This window comes from Mya arenaria, chromosome 4, assembly GCF_026914265.1.
Source record: "Mya arenaria isolate MELC-2E11 chromosome 4, ASM2691426v1".
Classification (NCBI taxonomy): domain Eukaryota; kingdom Metazoa; phylum Mollusca; class Bivalvia; order Myida; family Myidae; genus Mya; species Mya arenaria.
In genome coordinates, this window is record NC_069125.1 from 4473300 (window position 1) to 4495303 (window position 22004).

At 32.9% G+C, this 22004-nt stretch overlaps 1 protein-coding gene across 7 annotated transcripts in view; it reads right to left on the bottom strand.

Moving 5' to 3' along the window:
* LOC128230091 (tetratricopeptide repeat protein 17-like) overlaps positions 1-22004 on the bottom strand; it is a 69312-nt gene that overhangs the window by 19629 nt on the left and 27679 nt on the right. For 5 of the 7 annotated variants that reach the window (XM_052942092.1, XM_052942088.1, XM_052942090.1 and 2 more), the window contains 4 exons: positions 15099-15147; positions 12084-12149; positions 891-980; positions 30-124 (listed from right to left, as the gene is read on the bottom strand). In XM_052942092.1, the coding sequence (XP_052798052.1) occupies positions 30-124; positions 891-980; positions 12084-12149; positions 15099-15147 (300 nt within the window). The remainder of the gene's footprint in view (positions 1-29; positions 125-890; positions 981-12083; positions 12150-15098; positions 15148-22004) is intronic. The other 2 variants (XM_052942091.1, XM_052942089.1) reach the window with 1 other exon arrangement.

The following is a 22004-nucleotide window of genomic DNA, read 5'->3' on the forward strand; positions in this document are numbered from 1 at the left end:
CCAAGCCTGCCACACTGAACACTTCTTACCTGGACTTTCACATTATGACATTCCTCGGATACACATGTCTCATCAAGAACCTCCTGTATTCTCAAATCCTTCACTTCTGTGTCACTGTCATCACCTGCAGAAAACATCAACATTTATCACATGCAGAAAATATCAGCATTCACCACCTGTAAATAACATCAATATTCGACCTGCAAATTACATCAACATTCACCATCTGCAGAAAAAATCACATTCAACACCTGCAGATAATAATTATTAGCATTCACCACCAGTAAATAACATCAACATTCACAACCTGTAAATAACCAACATTCACCACCTGTAAATAACATCAACATTCACCACCTGCAGAAAAAACAGCAACATTCATCACCTGCAGAAAAAAATCAGCATTCTTCACCTTCCAGAAACATCAACATTATCCACCTGCAAATAATACCAACATTCATCACCTGCATATAACATAACATTGATATGAAAGCAAAATAGTTCTATCCCTTTTAGTGATAAAGGCGCTAACTTGCTTGTTTTAGAATAAAATTTAGCATTACAAATTCATTTGTGTATTGTGTTTCATAATTTTATGGCTCGTAGTTCATAGTCTAGAACAGTGAGTTAAAAAGTTAAATCACTGTCATTGTTGTACAGTACAGAGGCCATATTTCAATAGCCAACTTAGATCTAACTTAAGTTAAAAGAAGAATCTGAGTTTTTTTATTGGACTGTGAAAATGAACTGGCCAATAGACTGAATGGAATCAGTGAGGCATATCAAAGGATAAGATAAATATGAATACAGCCCAACAATAAGACAATCTATGCCCTATATTAACCATCTTTATAATTCAGAATGGAAAATAAGAATTGGGAGAAACTTACCAGAGTCGTGTTCCACCATGGACAGGTTTGGTAAGGCAGGATCAGAGCCTGCAGGCCCTTTAGGCTGGGGACAGGAGTTGCCACCGTTACCTGTAACACAATGCATAGTTGTCAAGAGAGGTCAGTAAACAACGAGCAACAATGTAACATGACCTACAGAGACAAGCTTAGTAGCTAAACGCCTGTCTATTAGGCCCAACATGGCTCATAAATATATACACAAAATAATTTTATTTCTAGAAATATGAAATAAGGAGATAAATTGAAGTAAAATATTTACATCTAATGAAATAGTTTTAAAAAAAATTGAAAAGAGAAAACAATAATCACCTTCTCTTGAAACTTTTAGGGTGGTATTTTGGGGCTTTGTGGCAAGGAAGTTGATCTCATCCTAATATATGAATACTTATTTTTCAAGTATGAAAAAGGTTTTCATAACTTTAAATCTATTTACTACAGTAGTTGTTTAAGTGGTATTCTAAACAATTTTGTTCATAATTTTGTGTGTGTATCATGTGACAATGCATTCTGGTAGGGGGAAAAAGTATAGGTAGAAAGTGTTCATGGCAAATGGCAATCACATTTGGATTGAAAGTTTATTTCAACAACATTGCCCATGGCAGCAGTTACAGTCAACACCCTCTAGCATAACCAAGTCACATTCAAAATCATTCTTATCCTTTGTAATAGTCATGCCTGAGTGAATCCATTCATTTTAATGGCCAATTTATTTCACAGGCCAATCGAAACACTCAGATTCTATTCTTAAATTGACGTTAAATCTAAAATGTAATGAATTATGTAAAAGACAGAACACTGAGTTACTTTTCCCAAATATGATTAAAATCACTGCCAGCATACTTTATTTGATCATATATATTAATGTACTTGAAATAAAATGTTTATTTTTTCCCATGTGTATCAAGAATTTTTAGCCAATTTTTCTCAATATTTTTCCATCTTCAAAAAATCACAGTCATGTGTAAGATCATAAAGAACCAGAAAAGCCCATTAATTTTATCATTGAAAGAATATTTCTGAACCAGATCTGTATATACCACATATAAACAAAACACATTAAGTCCATTTTTATTTTGTAAAAAATATTAAAATACAATTAACTTTTGTTTCCAACAATGTTCTCCAGTAACCAAAACATTTACACAATAAAAATGTTTTATATTCTTATGTTTGTCCCATAGGATTATATAGAAACAGTATATAAAAGAGTCCATTCATCAATTAATAACTTATCAGTGTGGGGAAACAAATTTTATCATGTGACACACAAATGGTAACGTAGACTTAGAAAGAAGGGCAAAAGAGCACAAATCAGGTAAGTTTTTTGTACATTATTACGTTATTAGCTTTCTCCTGAATTCGAGACCTAGCCTACCCACTGCACCAATTTAGGAGTCGTTTATTAATGTAGAAATATGCAAATAACTTACCTGATTTGTGCTCTTTTGCCCTTCTTTCCGTGTTTTTACTTACCATTTGTGTGGCACGTGACGAAATTGTTTGGTCAAACTGTTTAAAAACACTTCAAATCCCTGATACAACATAATGGTACGAGCATAATTATAGATACAATAAAATATAAAAGATATATACAGAATTATTATTGAGAAGGAAGAAATTCATTTTCAATAAACAGCCATGAAAAACAAGAGCACCTTAATCAGATACCAACACTCATCTGGTTTTCAAAGTCAACTAAGGGGCATAATTAATCTAGAAAAACAGATCCATGCTGCTACGCATACAAATATGCATTAATGTCACTGGAAACATTTGCACCAAGTTCCCTATGAATATCTTCTTGGCCACCAAGTTTCCTGTGAATATCGTCTTGGCCACCAAGTTCCCTATGAATATCTTTTTGGCCACCAAGTTCCCTATGAATATTGTATTGGCCACCAAGATTCCTATGAATATCGTCTTGGCCACCAAGTTCCCTATGAATATCTTCTTGGCCACCAAGTTCCCTATGAATATCTTCTTGGCCACCAAGTTCCCTATGAATATCTTCTTGGCCACCAAGTTCCCTATGAATATCGTCTTGGCCACCAAGTTCCCTATGAATATCGTCTTGGCCACCAAGTTTCCTATGAATATTGTATTGGCCACCAAGATTCCTATGAATATCGTCTTGGCCACCAAGTTCCCTATGAATATCTTCTTGGCCACCAAGTTCCCTATGAATATCTTCTTGGCCACCAAGTTCCCTATGAATATCTTCTTGGCCACCAAGTTTCCTATGAATATCATCTTAGCCACCGAGTTTCCTATGAATATCTTCTTGGCCACCAAGTTTCCTAATATGAATATCGCCTTGGCCACCAAGTTTCCTATGAATATTGTATTGGCCACCAAGTTTCCTATAAATATTGTATTGGCCACCAAGTTTCCTATGAATATCGTCTTGGCCATCAAGTTTCCTATGAATATTGTATTGGCCACCAAGTTTCCTATGAATATCGTCTTGGCCACCAAGTTCCCTATGAATATCTTCTTGGCCACCAAGTTCCCTATGAATATCTTCTTGGCCACCAAGTTCCCTATGAATATCTTCTTGGCCACCAAGTTTCCTATGAATATTGTCTTGGCCACCAAGTTCCCTATGAATATCTTCTTGGCCACCAAGTTTCCTATGAATATCGCCTTGGCCACCAAGTTTCCTATGAATATTGTCTTGGCCACCAAGTTCCCTATGAATATTGTATTGGCCACCAAGTTTCCTATGAATATTGTCTTGGCCACCAAGTTCCCTATGAATATCTTATTGGCCACCAAGTTTCCTATAAATATTGTATTAGCCACAAAGTTTCCTATGAATATCGTCTTAGCCACCAAGTTTCCTAGTATGAATATCGCCTTGGCCACCAAGTTTCCTATGAATATTGTATTAGCCACCAAGTTTCCTATGAATATTGTATTGGCCACCAAGTTTCCTATGAATATTGTATTAGCCACGAAGCCTCCTATGAATATTGTATTAGCCACCAATTTTTCCGATGAATATTGTATTAGCCACCAAGTTTCCTATGAATATTGTATTAGCCACCAAGTTTCCTATGAATATTGTATTAGCCACCAAGTTTCTTATGAATATTGTATTAGCCACCAAGTTTCCTATGAATATTGTATTAGCCACCAAGTTTCCTATGAATATTGTATTAGCCACCAAATTTCCTATGAATATTGTATTGGCCACCAAGTTTCCTATGAATATTGTATTAGCCACCAAGTTTCCTATGAATATTGAATTAGCCACCAAGTTTCCTATGAATATTGTATTGGCCACCAAGTTTCCTATGAATATTGAATTAGCCACCAAGTTTCCTATGAATATTGTATTAGCCACCAAGTTTCCTATGACTATTGTATTGGCCACCAAGTTTCCTATGAATATTGAATTAGCCACCAAGTTTCCTATGAATATTGTATTAGCCACCAAGTTTCCTATGAATATTGTATTGGCCACCAAGTTTCCTATGAATATTGAATTAGCCACCAAGTTTCCTATGAATATTGTATTAGCCACCAAGTTTCCTATGAATATTGTATTAGCCACCAAGTTTCCTATGAATATTGTATTGGCCACCAAGTTTCCTATAAATATTGTATTAGCCAGAAAGTTTCCTATGAATATTGTATTAGCCACCAAGTTTCCTATGAATATTGTATTAGCCACCAAGTTTCCTATGAATATTGTATTAGCCACCAAGTTTCCTATGAATATTGTATTAGCCAGAAAGTTTCCTATGAATATTGTATTGGCCACCAAGTTTCCTATGAATATTGTATTAGCCACCAAGTTTCCTATGAATATTGTATTAGCCAGAAAGTTTCCTATGAATATTGAATTAGCCACCAAGTTTCCTATGAATATTGTATTAGCCACCAAGTTTCCTATGAATATTGTATTAGCCACCAAGTTTCCTATGAATATTGTATTAGCCACCAAGTTTCCTATGAATATTGTATTAGCCAGAAAGTTTCCTATGAATATTGTATTAGCCAGAAAGTTTCCTATGAATATTGTATTGGCCACCAAGTTTCCTATGAATATTGTATTGGCCACCAAGTTTCCTATGAATATCTTATTGGCCACCAAGTTTCCTATAAATATTGTATTAGCCACCAAGTTTCCTATGAATATCTTATTGGCCACCAAGTTTCCTATAAATATTGTATTAGCCAGAAAGTTTCCTATGAATATCTTATTGGCCACCAAGTTTCCTATGAATATTGTATTGGCCACCAAGTTTCCTATGAATATTGTATTGGCCACCAAGTTTCCTATGAATATTGTATTGGCCACCAAGTTTCCTATGAATATTGTATTGGCCACCAAGTTTCCTATGAATATCTTATTGGCCACCAAGTTTCCTATGAATATTGTATTGGCCACCAAGTTTCCTATGAATATTGTATTGGCCACCAAGTTTCCTATGAATATTGTATTGGCCACCAAGTTTCCTATGAATATTGTATTGGCCACCAAGTTTCCTATGAATATTGTATTGGCCACCAAGTTTCCTATGAATATTGTATTGGCCACCAAGTTTCCTATGAATATCTTATTGGCCACCAAGTTTCCTATGAATATTGTATTAGCCACCAAGTTTCCTATGAATATCTTATTGGCCACCAAGTTTCCTATAAATATTGTATTAGCCAGAAAGTTTCCTATGAATATCTTATTGGCCACCAAGTTTCCTATGAATATTGTATTAGCCACCAAGTTTCCTATGAATATCTTATTGGCCACCAAGTTTCCTATGAATATTGTATTGGCCACCAAGTTTCCTATGAATATTGTATTGGCCACCAAGTTTCCTATGAATATCTTATTGGCCACCAAGTTTCCTATGAATATTGTATTAGCCACCAAGTTTCCTATGAATATCTTATTGGCCACCAAGTTTCCTATGAATATCGTATTGGCCACAAAGTTTTCTATAAATATTGTATTAGCCAGAAAGTTTCCTATGAATATCTTATTGGCCACCAAGTTTCCTATGAATATTGTATTGGCCACCAAGTTTCCTATGAATATTGTATTGGCCACCAAGTTTCCTATGAATATCGTATTAGCCACCAAGTTTCCTATGAATATTGTATTAGCCACCAAGTTTCCTATAAATATTGTATTAGCCAGAAAGTTTCCTATGAATATCGTCTTGGCCACCAAGTTTCCTATAAATATTGTATTAGCCAGAAAGTTTCCTATGAATATTGTATTAGCCAGAAAGTTTCCTATGAATATTGTATTGGCCACCAAGTTTCCTATGAATATCGTATTAGCCACCAAGTTTCCTATGAATATTGTATTAGCCACCAAGTTTCCTATAAATATTGTATTAGCCAGAAAGTTTCCTATGAATATCGTCTTAGCCACCAAGTTTCCTATGAATATTGTATTAGCCAGAAAGTTTCCTATGAATATTGTATTGGCCACCAAGTTTCCTATGAATATTGTATTAGCCACCAAGTTTCCTATGAATATCGTCTTGGCCACCAAGTTTCCTATGAATATCGTATTGGCCACAAAGTTTTCTATAAATATTGTATTGGCCACCAAGTTTCCTATGAATATCATATTGGCCACCAAGTTGTATTAGCCACCATTAAGTTTTCTATAAATATTGTATTGGCCACCAAGTTTCCTATGAATATTGCATTAGCCACCAAGTTTTCTATAAGTATTGTATTGGCCACCAAGTTTCCTATGAATATCGTATTGACCACAAAGTTTTCTATAAATATTGTATTGGCCACCAAGTTTCCTATGAATATCGTATTGGCCACAAAGTTTTCTATAAATATTGTATTGGCCAACAAGTTTCCTATGAATATCGTATTGGCCACAAAGTTTTCTATAAATATTGTATTGGCCACCAAGTTTCCTATGAATATCGTATTGGCTATGGTTAAGGTTATGAACAATGATGACATGTCAAAGATGACGAAATGAAATTTGTGACTATACATTTTTTTCTTCCAAAACAGGGTAAGCTAAACATATTTGTCCTAATAGACATTTATAGGCTTTTAAAGTCCTAAAGATCTTGTCCAAAATTGTCAGTAAGAAATGCTGGAGAGTATTTTGTATAAGTAGTCCAATAGGGTACAAGTTTACAGTGAACAAAATGACCGACCTGCAGATCATCTAACAGTGAAATAATTACGATTCTTGCTATGATTAGAATCAGATAATGCATCATTCAAAGCTTTGAATTTAAAGGCAAAAAATCATGAGATAAAATAAACAGTCCAAATGTGAGTCAAACAGCAACAACAAAATGGACAAAAACTATTCGAAAAATCCTCGAATATCCTCGAAACAATTAGTCGCACACATCGTAGGCATAGCCTAGAGTTTTCTTTGCGGGAGTGGCCTTTTTCTTGTCTGTAAAGTAAAAGTCAAGAAAATAGAATATTTCAGACAAAATATTGAAAAGACAAAAGACATCAAATCAAGCCCATATTGAATCCAGACCTTGTCAAAAATGGTAAAGAAAGTACAATGAAAAAAACAGATATCCAGCCAAAGAAAAACCAATGATTATTCCATATAAAAAGATAAAACTGAATGAATAAATTAAGAAACTGTAGACCGTGCATAAACCCCAGTTACCTTTTCAAGAATAAAACTCTCCATAAAATTCAAACCCTTCTCTTCTGCAAACTCTGCAAAATCTTACGACCCTATAAAACACACCGATGATATCTAATACAAAATACCATGTGTATAAAACCGGCACCTCAACGAAGTCAGCAGATCTGTACATCCATAATCTTTATGACTCCTTCACCGATGTTTTTAAATATAATATTGCACTGGAGCTCCACTTATTTGTGATTGGGTAAAAGCGATGTCTCAATGAATCACAATTTTTGTCTTTCAAATGAAACACACCAACAAAATGTTTTCATCTCTCAGCGCTTTTACATTGTCAGATTCTAGATGATCTGATGCCTTGGACCCTGCCATCTCTTTATAAAAGAGAGGCAGTGTATGTTGTACATGAATATGTTGTACATGAAAATAAGTGTTTGAGTCAGAGGCCTTGAAACACACAATATTTGAAACTTGAATTATGTCCAAATATTTGCTTGAGATATGAATCCTGCATAATGATTATCTCCCTCAATGTTTTACATTCTTGCTGTGTTGCATGCCGTATTCTAAATTCTATTACAAGAGGTTGTGAACATTATAGACAGACATGTTGTGTCTATATCATGTTGTGTCCACATAATCATGTTAAGTTGTGTCTAAATCATGTTATCATGGTGTATCTAAATCTTGTTGTGTCTATATCACGTTGTGTCTATACCATACTGTGTCTTTATGATAGTGTGTCTATATGATAGTGTGTCTTTATCATCTGGTGTCTATACCAGTTTGTGTCTATACCATACTGTGTCTATATGATAGTGTGTCTTTATCATCTTGTGTCTATACCATGTTGTGTCTATACAATACTGTGTCTATATGACAGTGTGTCTATATGATAGTGTGTCTTTATCATATTGTGTCTATACCATGTTGTGTCTTCACCATACTGTGTCTATATGAAAGTGTGTCTATATGATAGTGTGTCTTTATCAGCTTGTGTCTTAATAATGTTGAGCCTATACCATATTGTGTATATGTAATATTGTGTCTATACCATGTTGTGTCTATATCATGTTGTGTCTATATCATGTTGTGTCTAAATCATGTTGTGTCTTTACCATGTTGTGTCTATATGATAGTGTGTCTATATCATGTTGTGTCTAAATCATGTTGTGTCTATATCAAGTTGTGTCTATATCATGCTGTGTCTATATCATGTTGTGTCTATATCATGTTGTGTCTAACATATAGTGTATTTTTATCATTATGTGTCTATACCATGTTGTGTCTATATCATGTCGTGTCTATTTCATGTTGTGTCTGTATCATGTTTGTCTTTATCATGTTGTGTCTATATCATGTTGTGTCTATATCATGTTGTGTCTTTAGGATAGTGTGTCTATATCATGTTGTGTCTTTAGGATAGTGTGTCTATATCATGTTGTGTCTATATCATATTGTGTCATTAGGATAGTGTGTCTATATCATGTTGTGTCTATATCATGTTGAGTATTTAGGATAGTGTGTCTATATCATGTTGTGCCTATATCATGTTGTGTCTATATGATGTTGTGTCTATATCATGTTGTGTCTAAAGTATAGTGTGTTTTATCATTTTGTGTCTATACCATGTTGTGTCTATATGATAGTGTGTCTATAGCATGTTGTGTCTATATCATGTTGTGTCTTTAGGATAGTGTGTCTATATCATGTTGTGTCTATATCATGTTGTGTCTAAAGTATAGTGTTTTTATCATTTTGTGTCTATACCATGTTGTGTCTATATGATAGTGTGTCTATATCATGTTGTGTCTATATCATGTTGTGTCTTTAGGATAGTGTGTCAATATCATGTTGTGTCTATATCATGTTGTGTCTTTATCATGTTCTGTCTATATCATGTTGTGTCTATATGATAGTGTGTCTATATCATGTTGTGTCTATATCATGTTGTGTCTTTAGGATAGTGTGTCAATATCATGTTGTGTCTATATCATGTAGTGTCTTTATCATGTTCTGTCCATATTATAGTGTGTCTATATCATGGTGTGTATGTACCATGTTGTGTCTATATCATGTTGAGTCTATATTACAGTGTGTCTATATAATGTTGTGTCTAAATTATAGTGTGTTTATATCATGTTGTGTCGATATCATAGTATGTTTTAATTATGTTGTGTCCAGATCATGATGTGTCAACATTATTGTGTCAATTTGTGTCTATATCATGCTGTCAATATTGACAGAAGCAAAATACCAATTACACTCTGACACTCATTAATTAATTGATTTTACAATGCTTAAATTAATCTATGCTTTTAAAAACTAAAATTTGAACAAAAATCAATTTCCCTTTCTGTATCATACGACCCCATCTCCCAGTTTCTGTGGAATAGTGTGCACCTTTGGTTTCTTGGAAATTTTAAAACACAGATTAAACCCTTCGCCTCATCTGTAATCGTTATGACCAGTTAGATTGAAATGTTACAGGCCACATTTTGGTTAAAGGTTATTGCATGGTATATAATTACCAAAATAAATGGATTTAATGAAATGCATGAGGCATAAACATTTTATTTTTGTCAATGCATACTAATAACCCTTCAACCCTCTTAGTGGTTGAGATAATATTTTCCTAATGGCCCAGCCTCTGTTTAAATCTACCAATCCACTTGATTAAAATCAGTTATGGGTGACTGCTGATTGATGAAAATACCTATACTTCCATCCCATTGGACAACATATAATTTTGACCACTAAATACTTTTTATACCTTCAAGATTTATCATACATAATGCACATTAGTAGATGCTTAAGAATTATATTATGCAATCGTTTCAAACACAGCAAAAAAAATATTAAAATCATTCGTTATTAATCAATAATATACCAAACAATACATGCAATGTGCACAAAATATGCAAAAACAGGTACAAATGCATGTGCAGTGAAATTGAGCCAAATTGCCATGCAAAAAGCATGCAAGTTTAGGAAATATACAAAAAAAGCCTATGTATCCATATAAAACAACACCATTCAATATCTAAATTGCTTAAACTGCCAGAATGCATTTCTATACAAATATTTTTTTTCAGTCAATTTTTTTCTTATGAACACCAAAAACGTCATCCAATGTTTGTTGGTGCTTACTCTTTTAGTCCAAGACCAATCGGATCACTAGCACCATAATAGGAAATTGTAATCTAAGACTACTTAACAAAATTAACAAAACCATTATTTGTATTCACAAGAGCGTAGCAATGTGAACGACAATTCTGCCAATGTTGTTTATTTGTCTTCAGTCACACATTTGGCAAAACTCAAAGTAAATAAAGCTAGAGTTACCTGCCTTGCTATAAATGTATTACATGTCTCAAGCAACATGTGTACCAGGTTTCATACGAATTTCTTGTATCATTTTTAAGTTATGGTCAAGGTTAAAGTGTTTGCACAATGATGGCGTCACCGAAGACACCAAAACTGTGACAACATCACAACTTTTTTCTTTGAAAACCAGACAAGTTAAAACTAAACCGAAAAAATAATGAGTCAAATTATTTTTTTACAACATCAATGAAATGTGATGAAACTGGAAGTAGTAATCATGAATTAAAAAATCAGTAAGTCTTTTGCGAGCCCAGTAAAATGGAAAGTGAAGCTGGTCAGACAGTGGAAATAAACAATTTTGGGCCATTATTTTTCAAAAACAAATTTACCAAAATTAAAAAAAAACAGAATTTAAGATTTTTAAGAAATTTAGACCTAATAGAATCTTTAGAAATTACTGTATCAAAGAAGAAAATTACACAGGGAATATTGGTCTGATAAGTCACAGAGCACAGTCTTGTCATAGACTATCAAAGATTTTCATTGTAAGATAGTTCTATATTTATTGTTAGAAAATTCTATTTGTCTCTGGGTTATGAAATACTGAAGAAGTGGTATAATTTTTCTATTTCAGATTACTTCAAACAGTAGCACTGTACATTTCTGTGTGCAAACGACCAATGTGAATGCATCATGGGCACTAACTGTACAAATAATAGTTTGATGACATAAATTAAAATTTGAATGATTAAGAATGGGCGCAGAAAGCATTGCGACATCGCCCTTCTTAATTATTACAATTTTAATTCATCTAACTGACTTTGAATACAACCTCATTGGCTGACACATTTTAAACATTTTAAACACAAAATCAGATGCAGGAATTGTGTATCAGATATGTGGCAGTGGGCGGACCTTGGCTGTAAATGTAGGTTGTATTCTAAACAAAATAAAATCAACCCAGCCACTTGTGTATGAAACCTCCAAAACACTGAAAAGGGAGGATTTTTTTAATCTACATTGTATTTTCAAAAGTTCCAGACAAAGATCGGATTTTGTAAACCATGCAAATACCATATGCAGGCAGTGATTATTAAAGAGAAAAATGCTTTTCCATACTTCAATTATGAAGTTCTCTGTATCTTAAGGAATACCCCAAATCTGCCCATAATGCACCAAGATTGGCCATAAGCACAACATGATGAGTAACATTAATAGAGTAGAATAGATCATACCACAGCAACGGTTACAGCAAGTCTGACAGCCACATGACGATGACGATGGTGAAGAAACCTGCTTCCCTGTGCAAATACCACATACACTTATGTTAACATATGTGAATATCACATACACCTTACACTAGCATATGTGTATACCACATGCTAATATTTGTGATTATCACATACACATTAACATTGGTGCATATCACATACACCTTACACTAGCATATGTGTATACCACATGCTAATATCTGTGAATATCACATACACATTAACATTTCAGCATATCACATAAACCTTACACTTGCATATGTGTATACCACATGCTAATATCTCTGAATATCACATACACATTAACATTTCAGCATATCACATACACCTTACACTAGCATATGTGTATACCACATGCTAATATCTGTGAATATCACATACACATTAACATTTCAGCATATCACATACACCTTACACTAGCATATGTGTATACCACATGCTAATATCTGTGAATATCACATACACATTAACATTTCAACATATCACATACACCTTACACTAGCATATGTGTATACCACATGCTAATATCTGTGAATATCACATACACATTAACATTTCAGCATATCACATACACCTTACACTAGCATATGTGTATACCACATGCTAATATCTGTAAATATCACATACACATTAACATTTCAGCATATCACATACACCTTACACTAGCATATGTGTATACCACATGCTAATATCTGTGAATATCACATACACATTAACATTTCAGCATATCACATACACCTTACACTAGCATATGTGTATACCACATGCTAATATCTGTGAATATCACATACACATTAACATTCATTTCAGCATATTACATACACCTTACACTAGCATATGTGTATATCACATGCTAATATCTGTGAATATCACATACACATTAACATTTCAGCATATTACATACACCTTACACTAGCATATGTGTATACCACATGCTAATATCTGTGAATATCACATACACATTAACATTTCAGCATATCACATACATGGTATGTAAATACTTGTGAATATCATGTAGATGGTATATTAACATTTGTGAAAATAACACACACACACATAATGTTAACCTTTGTGACTATCTCAAACATTATGTTAATGTTCATAAATATCACATACACATGATTGTGATAGCATACAATAACATCCCATACATTACACAACTATTACCACTACATTAACATACATACATGTAGAGCTGAAGACAATATACTTTAAAATTGGTTTTAAATCAGATTCATTCATGATATGTTCAAAACACCTTTGTGTGCCAAAGAATATGCCAACAATTATATAAAATTGTTTTAAAATAAAAAAATAACTTAAATATGAAAAAAAAATTGTACAAATAGAAAGCCTGGGTAATGTTTATGTCAAGCAATGAAAGGTGTCCATTTATGTTTAGTATTATAACTGTTTGTCCTAACTTTCATGTCAGCTTTAATATAACAATAGTTAAATGTTGCTGGGGCTAGTAGCCTTAAGCGAAATATAGCAATTTTTATTGTTGAACAAACATACACGCATTGTTTGAATGTAAATTCAAATTAAATGAGGTTTTTTTTTTACAGATAATTGTCTTCAGCTCTCCATGAACACACAGCCACCAACAAACACAGGCAATGGTGTGGCATTCTGCACCAAACTGGCTGCATAGCTGGGATTATAAGGACCAATATGCTGTAATCTGACTAATTTTTTAAATGCTCATGCTTTGAAAGCCTGATTTGTTTTAACTGTTTAGATACGATATAGGGGAAAAACCTATACAATAATCTTCTGTAAATCGGTTTCATTTTTAGGGCCTTTTACTGATATAAAGAATTTTAATGTGTGTCTTTGTAGATATTCTCTGCATGTTTTATAGCTATTACTTCATTTGTTTCTTCATGCTTGAGAAATGCTGTATAAACAAATTAGATTCATTCGGGTTTTTTAACATCAATAAAAACGCAAAATATGCAAAATTTGGCCAAACTAAAAAAATTGTTAATATATGCATGAAAGGCCAATCTTTAGCATACAATGATTATATTTACTCATTGGGGAACTCGTATCAACCAGTGTACAACAAAACATCATAAAATCAAAAAGTTCAGTTATATATATATATAAATTATGAAGTGAATGTCACAAACTAAATTAAAACATATACTTGCAAAGTCTAATAAACATTGGCTAAACGGAAACAATTAATTTTGAAATAGAATTTATAACTACACAGAAAAAATTTTCATGATAATTATGTTGTGTTGATAAGATAGCCCCATTAACTACTGTTTCATGCATTCTCAAACGTTCTAATTTCGAAAAAAAAAATGGATGGATTCTAAATCCCTAATCCATTTTGGGAGATCGACGGAAACACGTATTTGATAACATGGAAAACATCTATGGACCAAAAAGGATGTTTTATCATGTTCTTAGTGTTGACATTAAGAGCTCCACGGAGCAATCACTTGTATCTTGTTGTTGTTGTCAAGAAAGGGGCTTAACTTGACAATATTTAGAGTCAGAGTTGTGTGCCTTTATATACATGTGGGTATTGTGTCTAGCAACGTGTGTACCAAGTTTCATTTGAATATCTGTTTTTAGTTACGGCAAAGGTTAAAAGTTGTGGCACGCCACAACAAAAACACCATGCAACATTTACAATACTATCACATATTTTCTTAAAAAAACAGACAGGCACTAGAATGACCTCTTAGTCTTCTTACTCTTAAAATATCAACAGTATTTGAGAAATTGAAAAGAAAATATCAACCATGAACTGCAATAAAGGGGATTTTTTGCACTCGAGCAGAAACAATACCAATACAACACAAACAATGACCTTGAACCTGACCCCCACAAAGGTTCACCAGAAATGTGGGTCACAGAACTAGGTCAAACCTTCAAATGCCCCCTCAACAGTCCGTTGGGGAGTGGGGCCAGTACAGCTCTGACTGACGGGCACTTGGACGCAACTTTCTGGACACTCACCTGCTTTTCGGGTTCTTGTTTCGAGAACGCATTTTTCTTCCCCGTTTTCCTGCAAGGTCAAGGTTACAATCAATGTCAAATGTACTTATGCCCAAGTAAAAGTGTGAAAGCGGACCTGTGTTTGATCTGTATTGTAATTTGGTCAAGTTTTGAAATCTGAGACCGTTTTCATGATGCAACAAAATATTTCAATGTTTTGTAAGTTGAATTGAAAGAGAATTTCCAATGTTTGTACACCCACAATAGGAAAATAAGCAAGATAATAGCCTTTTCTATAACTAAATATGAATCTTTTTATCCAAAGTAAAGATTACTTGTAATAATCTTTGTCAACCATTTTGGATATTTGTACCAAACTGAAAATTCTCCCTTACCTGCAGATACTTTGTGAAAATTTTCAACATTGTGAGTTTTTATTATTTTCTAACAGCAAATATTTCGAATATCCTATCCCTATGTTATCATTTTATTTGCATGCCTTATTATTTGGAACTTTCTATTACTTATTTTCATACTTTTGGTGTAACAACATTATAAGATTTCTTCAATTCAACTAAAATTGAAAAATTTTACCAAGATGCTTTATAAATACAGCCCCTGTAAGATCTAAGTTTTATTTAAGTCTCTGCATGTAAATAATTAAGTAACTCGATCAGTCTTTAAAATAGTATTTTACATAATAAGACTGTTCAAACAAATTTAGGAAGCCGGAGAGAAAAATTATAACATCTGCTTGTTTCAATCCGCATCTACATATCATGTATTTAGTAGCACGACATTCAATTTTGTAATGTATGACAGTTTAAAATTGAATAAAATATGTGTGAACTCAATTTAGGAAGCCAATTTAAAGTGTTATTGAAAATATTCAGTAAGAAGTTAATTGAACCATTTTCCATAAAATATGCTAAATTCATTTACACTGAACTTTTTATACAGCTTTTTTACAAACTATGAGCAATCTATTAACATAAAAATAAAGTTCTAGAATAAAAGACCCAATATATCCGTCTAGCTGAATGCAAGAAAACACACAAGCCAAGATTGAAAAATTATGAACGAGAAAGCATCAATTCATTGACAAAACTGTGTTAAGTTAATCAAGTATTAGGGAACCAAGGGCTCAATATAAGAATGCTTCCCAAACATATTATATCATACTTTTCAAATACTGTAGACTATATTTATTTTGTGAAAGTTTTAATTTCCGCAAATCAATCAAATACCAAATTTAAAACCTAGCAAAATTTTAAATTATCATTTGATTTCTAAAAAAAAATTGTGTCGCGAATTTCAAACTGTTTCTGAAACAAAAAATTGGCCGAAATAAAAAATTGCGAAAAAAGTCTCACAAAAAGTAAAGCAGTCTACAGTATTTTGGTGAAAGGGAGGACAAATGTTATGTCATGTAATGTAAGATGATCAGGCACCAAAGTCTTGAAACATAGTAAGTGCCTTATACAGGATAAAGCTGTGCACATTATGTAGAATTCAGAGACTTTTAAAAGAAATTATCTTTATTACAATCACGAAACTATTTTTTTTCTTTTTTTAAAAAGGTTTAAATAATTAAGTAAGATAATTAAGCTCATTTCACTTAGATGTTGCAGATTTTCGGGCCTGCAATTATCAAGGTAATCATCATACAGCTATTGATGCTTTCTCTATAAGACGGAAAATGCACATACCTTTTTCTGGAACTGGTTTAACACAAAAGAACTTGGTCAAGTCAATCAAGCCTTGCCTGCATACATGAGAATCTATTCCTAGCATGGCAGCTCGGGCAATGCAACATCCACAAACACAATAATTAGAATGCTTCTAAATTGAAGAAATGGCTTTGAATTTACGACAAAAATATATCAATGAACAAGAACCTTAGAGTATTACTTACTTTTACCTTCAAGTTTGGAAACTCATAAAATTTTCTATCCCATTATAAGTAAAAGAAAAGCCATTTTAATAAAAACCCTCAATAGCAATAGAAGGGACACATTTATAAAAACCCTCAATAGTAATAGAAAAGGCATATTAATGAAAACCCTCAATAGTAATAGAAGAGGCATATTAATGAAAACCCTCAATAGTAATAGAAAAGGCATATTAATGAAAACCCTCAATAGCAATAGAAGGGACACATTTATAAAAACCCTCAATAGTAATAGAAAAGGCATATTAATGAAAACCCTCCATAGCAATAGAAGAGACACATTTATAAAAACCCTCAATTGTATATATAAAATCTATATATAAAAGGGACACATTTTTAAAACCCTCAATAGTAATAAAAGGGACACATTTATAAAACCCTCAATTGTATATATAAAATCTATATATAAAAGGGACACATTTTTAAAACCCTCAATAGTAATAAAAGGGACACATTTATAAAACCCTCCATAGCAATAGAAGGGACACATTTATAAAAACCCTCAATTGTATATATAAAATCTATATATAAAAGGGACACATTTTTAAAACCCTCAATAGTAATAAAAGGGACACATTTATAAAACCCTCAATTGTATATATAAAATCTATATATAAAAGGGACACATTTATAAAAACCCTGAATAGTAATAAAAGGGACACATTTATAAAACCCTCCATAGCAATAGAAGGGACACATTTATAAAACCCCTCAATTGTATATATAAAATCTATATATAAAAGGGACACATTTTTAAAACCCTCAATAGTAATAAAAGGGACACATTTATAAAACCCTCAATTGTATATATAAAATCTATATATAAAAGGGACACATTTATAAAAACCCTCAATTGTATATATAAAATCTATATATAAAAGGGACACATTTTTAAAACCCTCAATAGTAATAAAAGGGACACATTTATAAAACCCTCAATTGTATATATAAAATCTATATATAAAAGGGACACATTTATAAAAACCCTGAATAGTAATAAAAGGGACACATTTATAAAACCCTCAATTGTATATATAAAATCTATATATAAAAGGGACACATTTTTAAAACCCTCAATAGTAATAGAAGGGACACATTTATAAAACCCTCCATAGCAATAGAAGGGACACATTTATAAAACCCCTCAATAGCAATAGAAGGGACACGTTATAAAACCCTCAATAGTAATAGAAGGGACACGTTATAAACCCCTCAATAGCAATAGAAGGGACACGTTATAAAACCCTCAATAGTAATAGAAGGGACACGTTATAAAACCCTCAATAGCAATAGAAGGGACACATTTATAAAAACCCTCAATAGCAATAGAAGGGACACGTTATAAAACCCTCAATAGTAATAGAAGGGACACGTTATAAAACCCTCAATAGTAATAGAAGAGACACATTTATAAAACCCCTCAATAGTAATAGAAGGGACACGTTATAAAACCCTCAATAGCAATAGAAGGGACACGTTATAAAACCATCCATAGCAATAGAAGGGACACATTTATAAAACCCCTCAATAGTAATAGAAGGGACACGTTATAAAACCCTCAATAGTAATAGAAGGGACACATTTATAAAACCCTCAATAGTAATAGAAGGGACACGTTATAAAACCCTCAATAGTAATAGAAGGGACACGTTATAAAACCCTCAATAGTAATAGAAGGGACACGTTATAAAACCCTCAATAGTAATAGAAGAGACACATTTATAAAACCCTCAATAGTAATAGAAGGGACACGTTATAAAACCCTCAATAGTAATAGAAGGGACACATTTATAAAACCCTCAATAGTAATAGAAGGGACACGTTATAAAACCCTCAATAGTAATAGAAGGGACACGTTATAAAACCCTCAATAGTAATAGAAGAGACACATTTATAAAACCCCTCAATAGTAATAGAAGGGACACGTTATAAAACCCTCAATAGCAATAGAAGGGACACGTTATAAAACCATCCATAGTAATAGAAGGGACACATTTATAAAACCCCTCAATAGTAATAGAAGGGACACGTTATAAAACCCTCAATAGTAATAGAAGGGACACATTTATAAAACCCTCAATAGCAATAGAAGGGACACGTTATAAAACCCTCAATAGCAATAGAAGGGACACGTTATAAAACCCTCAATAGTAATAGAAGGGACACGTTATAAAACCCTCAATAGCAATAGAAGGGACACGTTATAAAACCCTCAATAGTAATAGAAGGGACACGTTATAAAACCCTCAATAGCAATAGAAGGGACACGTTATAAAACCCTCAATAGCAATAGAAGGGACACATTATAAAACCCTCAATAGCAATAGAAGGGACACGTTATAAAACCCTCAATAGCAATAGAAGGGACACGTTATAAAACCCTCAATAGCAATAGAAGGGACACGTTATAAAACCCTCAATAGCAATAGAAGGGACACATTTATAAAACCCTCCATAGCAATAGAAGGGACACATTTATAAAAACCCTCAATTGTATATATAAAATCTATATATAAAAGGGACACATTTATAAAAACCCTGAATAGTAATAAAAGGGACACATTTATAAAACCCTCAATTGTATATATAAAATCTATATATAAAAGGGACACATTTTTAAAACCCTCAATAGTAATAGAAGGGACACATTTATAAAACCCTCCATAGCAATAGAAGGGACACATTTATAAAACCCCTCAATAGCAATAGAAGGGACACGTTATAAAACCCTCAATAGTAATAGAAGGGACACGTTATAAAACCCTCAATAGTAATAGAAGAGACACATTTATAAAACCCCTCAATAGTAATAGAAGGGACACGTTATAAAACCCTCAATAGCAATAGAAGGGACACGTTATAAAACCCTCCATAGCAATAGAAGGGACACATTTATAAAACCCCTCAATAGTAATAGAAGGGACACATTTATAAAACCCCTCAATAGTAATAGAAGGGACACGTTATAAAACCCTCAATAGTAATAGAAGGGACACATTTATAAAACCCTCAATAGCAATAGAAGGGACACGTTATAAAACCCTCAATAGCAATAGAAGGGACACGTTATAAAACCCTCAATAGTAATAGAAGGGACACGTTATAAAACCCTCAATAGCAATAGAAGGGACACGTTATAAAACCCTCAATAGTAATAGAAGGGACACGTTATAAAACCCTCAATAGCAATAGAAGGGACACGTTATAAAACCCTCAATAGCAATAGAAGGGACACGTTATAAAACCCTCAATAGCAATAGAAGGGACACGTTATAAAACCCTCAATAGCAATAGAAGGGACACGTTATAAAACCCTCAATAGCAATAGAAGGGACACGTTATAAAACCCTCAATAGCAATAGAAGGGACACGTTATAAAACCCTCAATAGTAATAGAAGGGACACGTTATAAAACCCTCAATAGTAATAGAAGGGACACGTTATAAAACCCTCAATAGTAATAGAAGGGACACGTTATAAAACCCTCAATAGTAATAGAAGGGACACGTTATAAAACCCCTCAATAGTAATAGAAGGGACACATTTATAAAACCCTCAATAGCAATAGAAGGGACACATTTATAAAACCCTCAATAGTAATAGAAGGGACACGTTATAAAACCCTCAATAGCAATAGAAGGGACACGTTATAAAACCCTCAATAGCAATAGAAGGGACACGTTATAAAACCCTCAATAGCAATAGAAGGGACACGTTATAAAACCCTCAATAGTAATAGAAGGGACACGTTATAAAACCCTCAATAGTAATAGAAGGGACACGTTATAAAACCCTCAATAGTAATAGAAGGGACACGTTATAAAACCCCTCAATAGCAATAGAAGGGACACGTTATAAAACCCTCAATAGTAATAGAAGGGACACGTTATAAAACCCTCAATAGTAATAGAAGAGACACATTTATAAAAACCCTCAATAGTAATAGAAGGGACACATTTATAAAACCCCTCAATAGTAATAGAAGGGACACGTTATAAAACCCTCAATAGCAATAGAAGGGACACGTTATAAAACCCTCCATAGCAATAGAAGGGACACATTTATAAAACCCCTCAATAGTAATAGAAGGGACACATTTATAAAACCCCTCAATAGTAATACAAGGGACACGTTATAAAACCCTCAATAGTAATAGAAGGGACACATTTATAAAACCCCTCAATAGCAATAGAAGGGACACGTTATAAAACCCTCAATAGTAATAGAAGGGACACGTTATAAAACCCTCAATAGTAATAGAAGGGACACGTTATAAAACCCTCAATAGTAATAGAAGGGACACGTTATAAAACCCTCAATAGTAATAGAAGGGACACGTTATAAAACCCTCAATAGTAATAGAAGAGACACATTCATAAAACAAATCATTTGTATAACCATTTACAAACTTCATTTCATTAGTTAGTATACTGTTATATGCCATTTTCGTTAAACAAATAGAATCATTTTTGAAAAGAGAAATTAAAAACCCATATGTATTGTGCATGTCCACAGCTTCAATGATCAATTAATGGCAACAAACCCCACCTCATAAAGATTTAAGAGAAAAAGAAGAAGAAAAACAAAACTAGTAGGAAAAACACATACTAAGGCCATTCAAAAATACATAGACTCTGAACAAAAAACATTTAACAGAGGTAATAATTATATTTATACATATAACTTGATTTGTCAGAACCTTTTTTCTTAATGTGCTTTCATTTCATTTAAGTACGTTGATTTTCCTTGTAGTTATATTTTAAAACAGGTGTGGCAGAGACAGCATAACCAAATTACATCAAATGATACTTTTTCATATGTGCATTATAAATGTGCAGTTTTTAAATTAAAACAGTCATTTTCTTTATTTTTCCAATCAGATTTCCACTACTGAGTTATGTTTGTAATGACAACAAATTAGCTACAAACATGACACTTAAAGTAAAGTTCCTGTTATTGTTTTTTTAGCATTTATA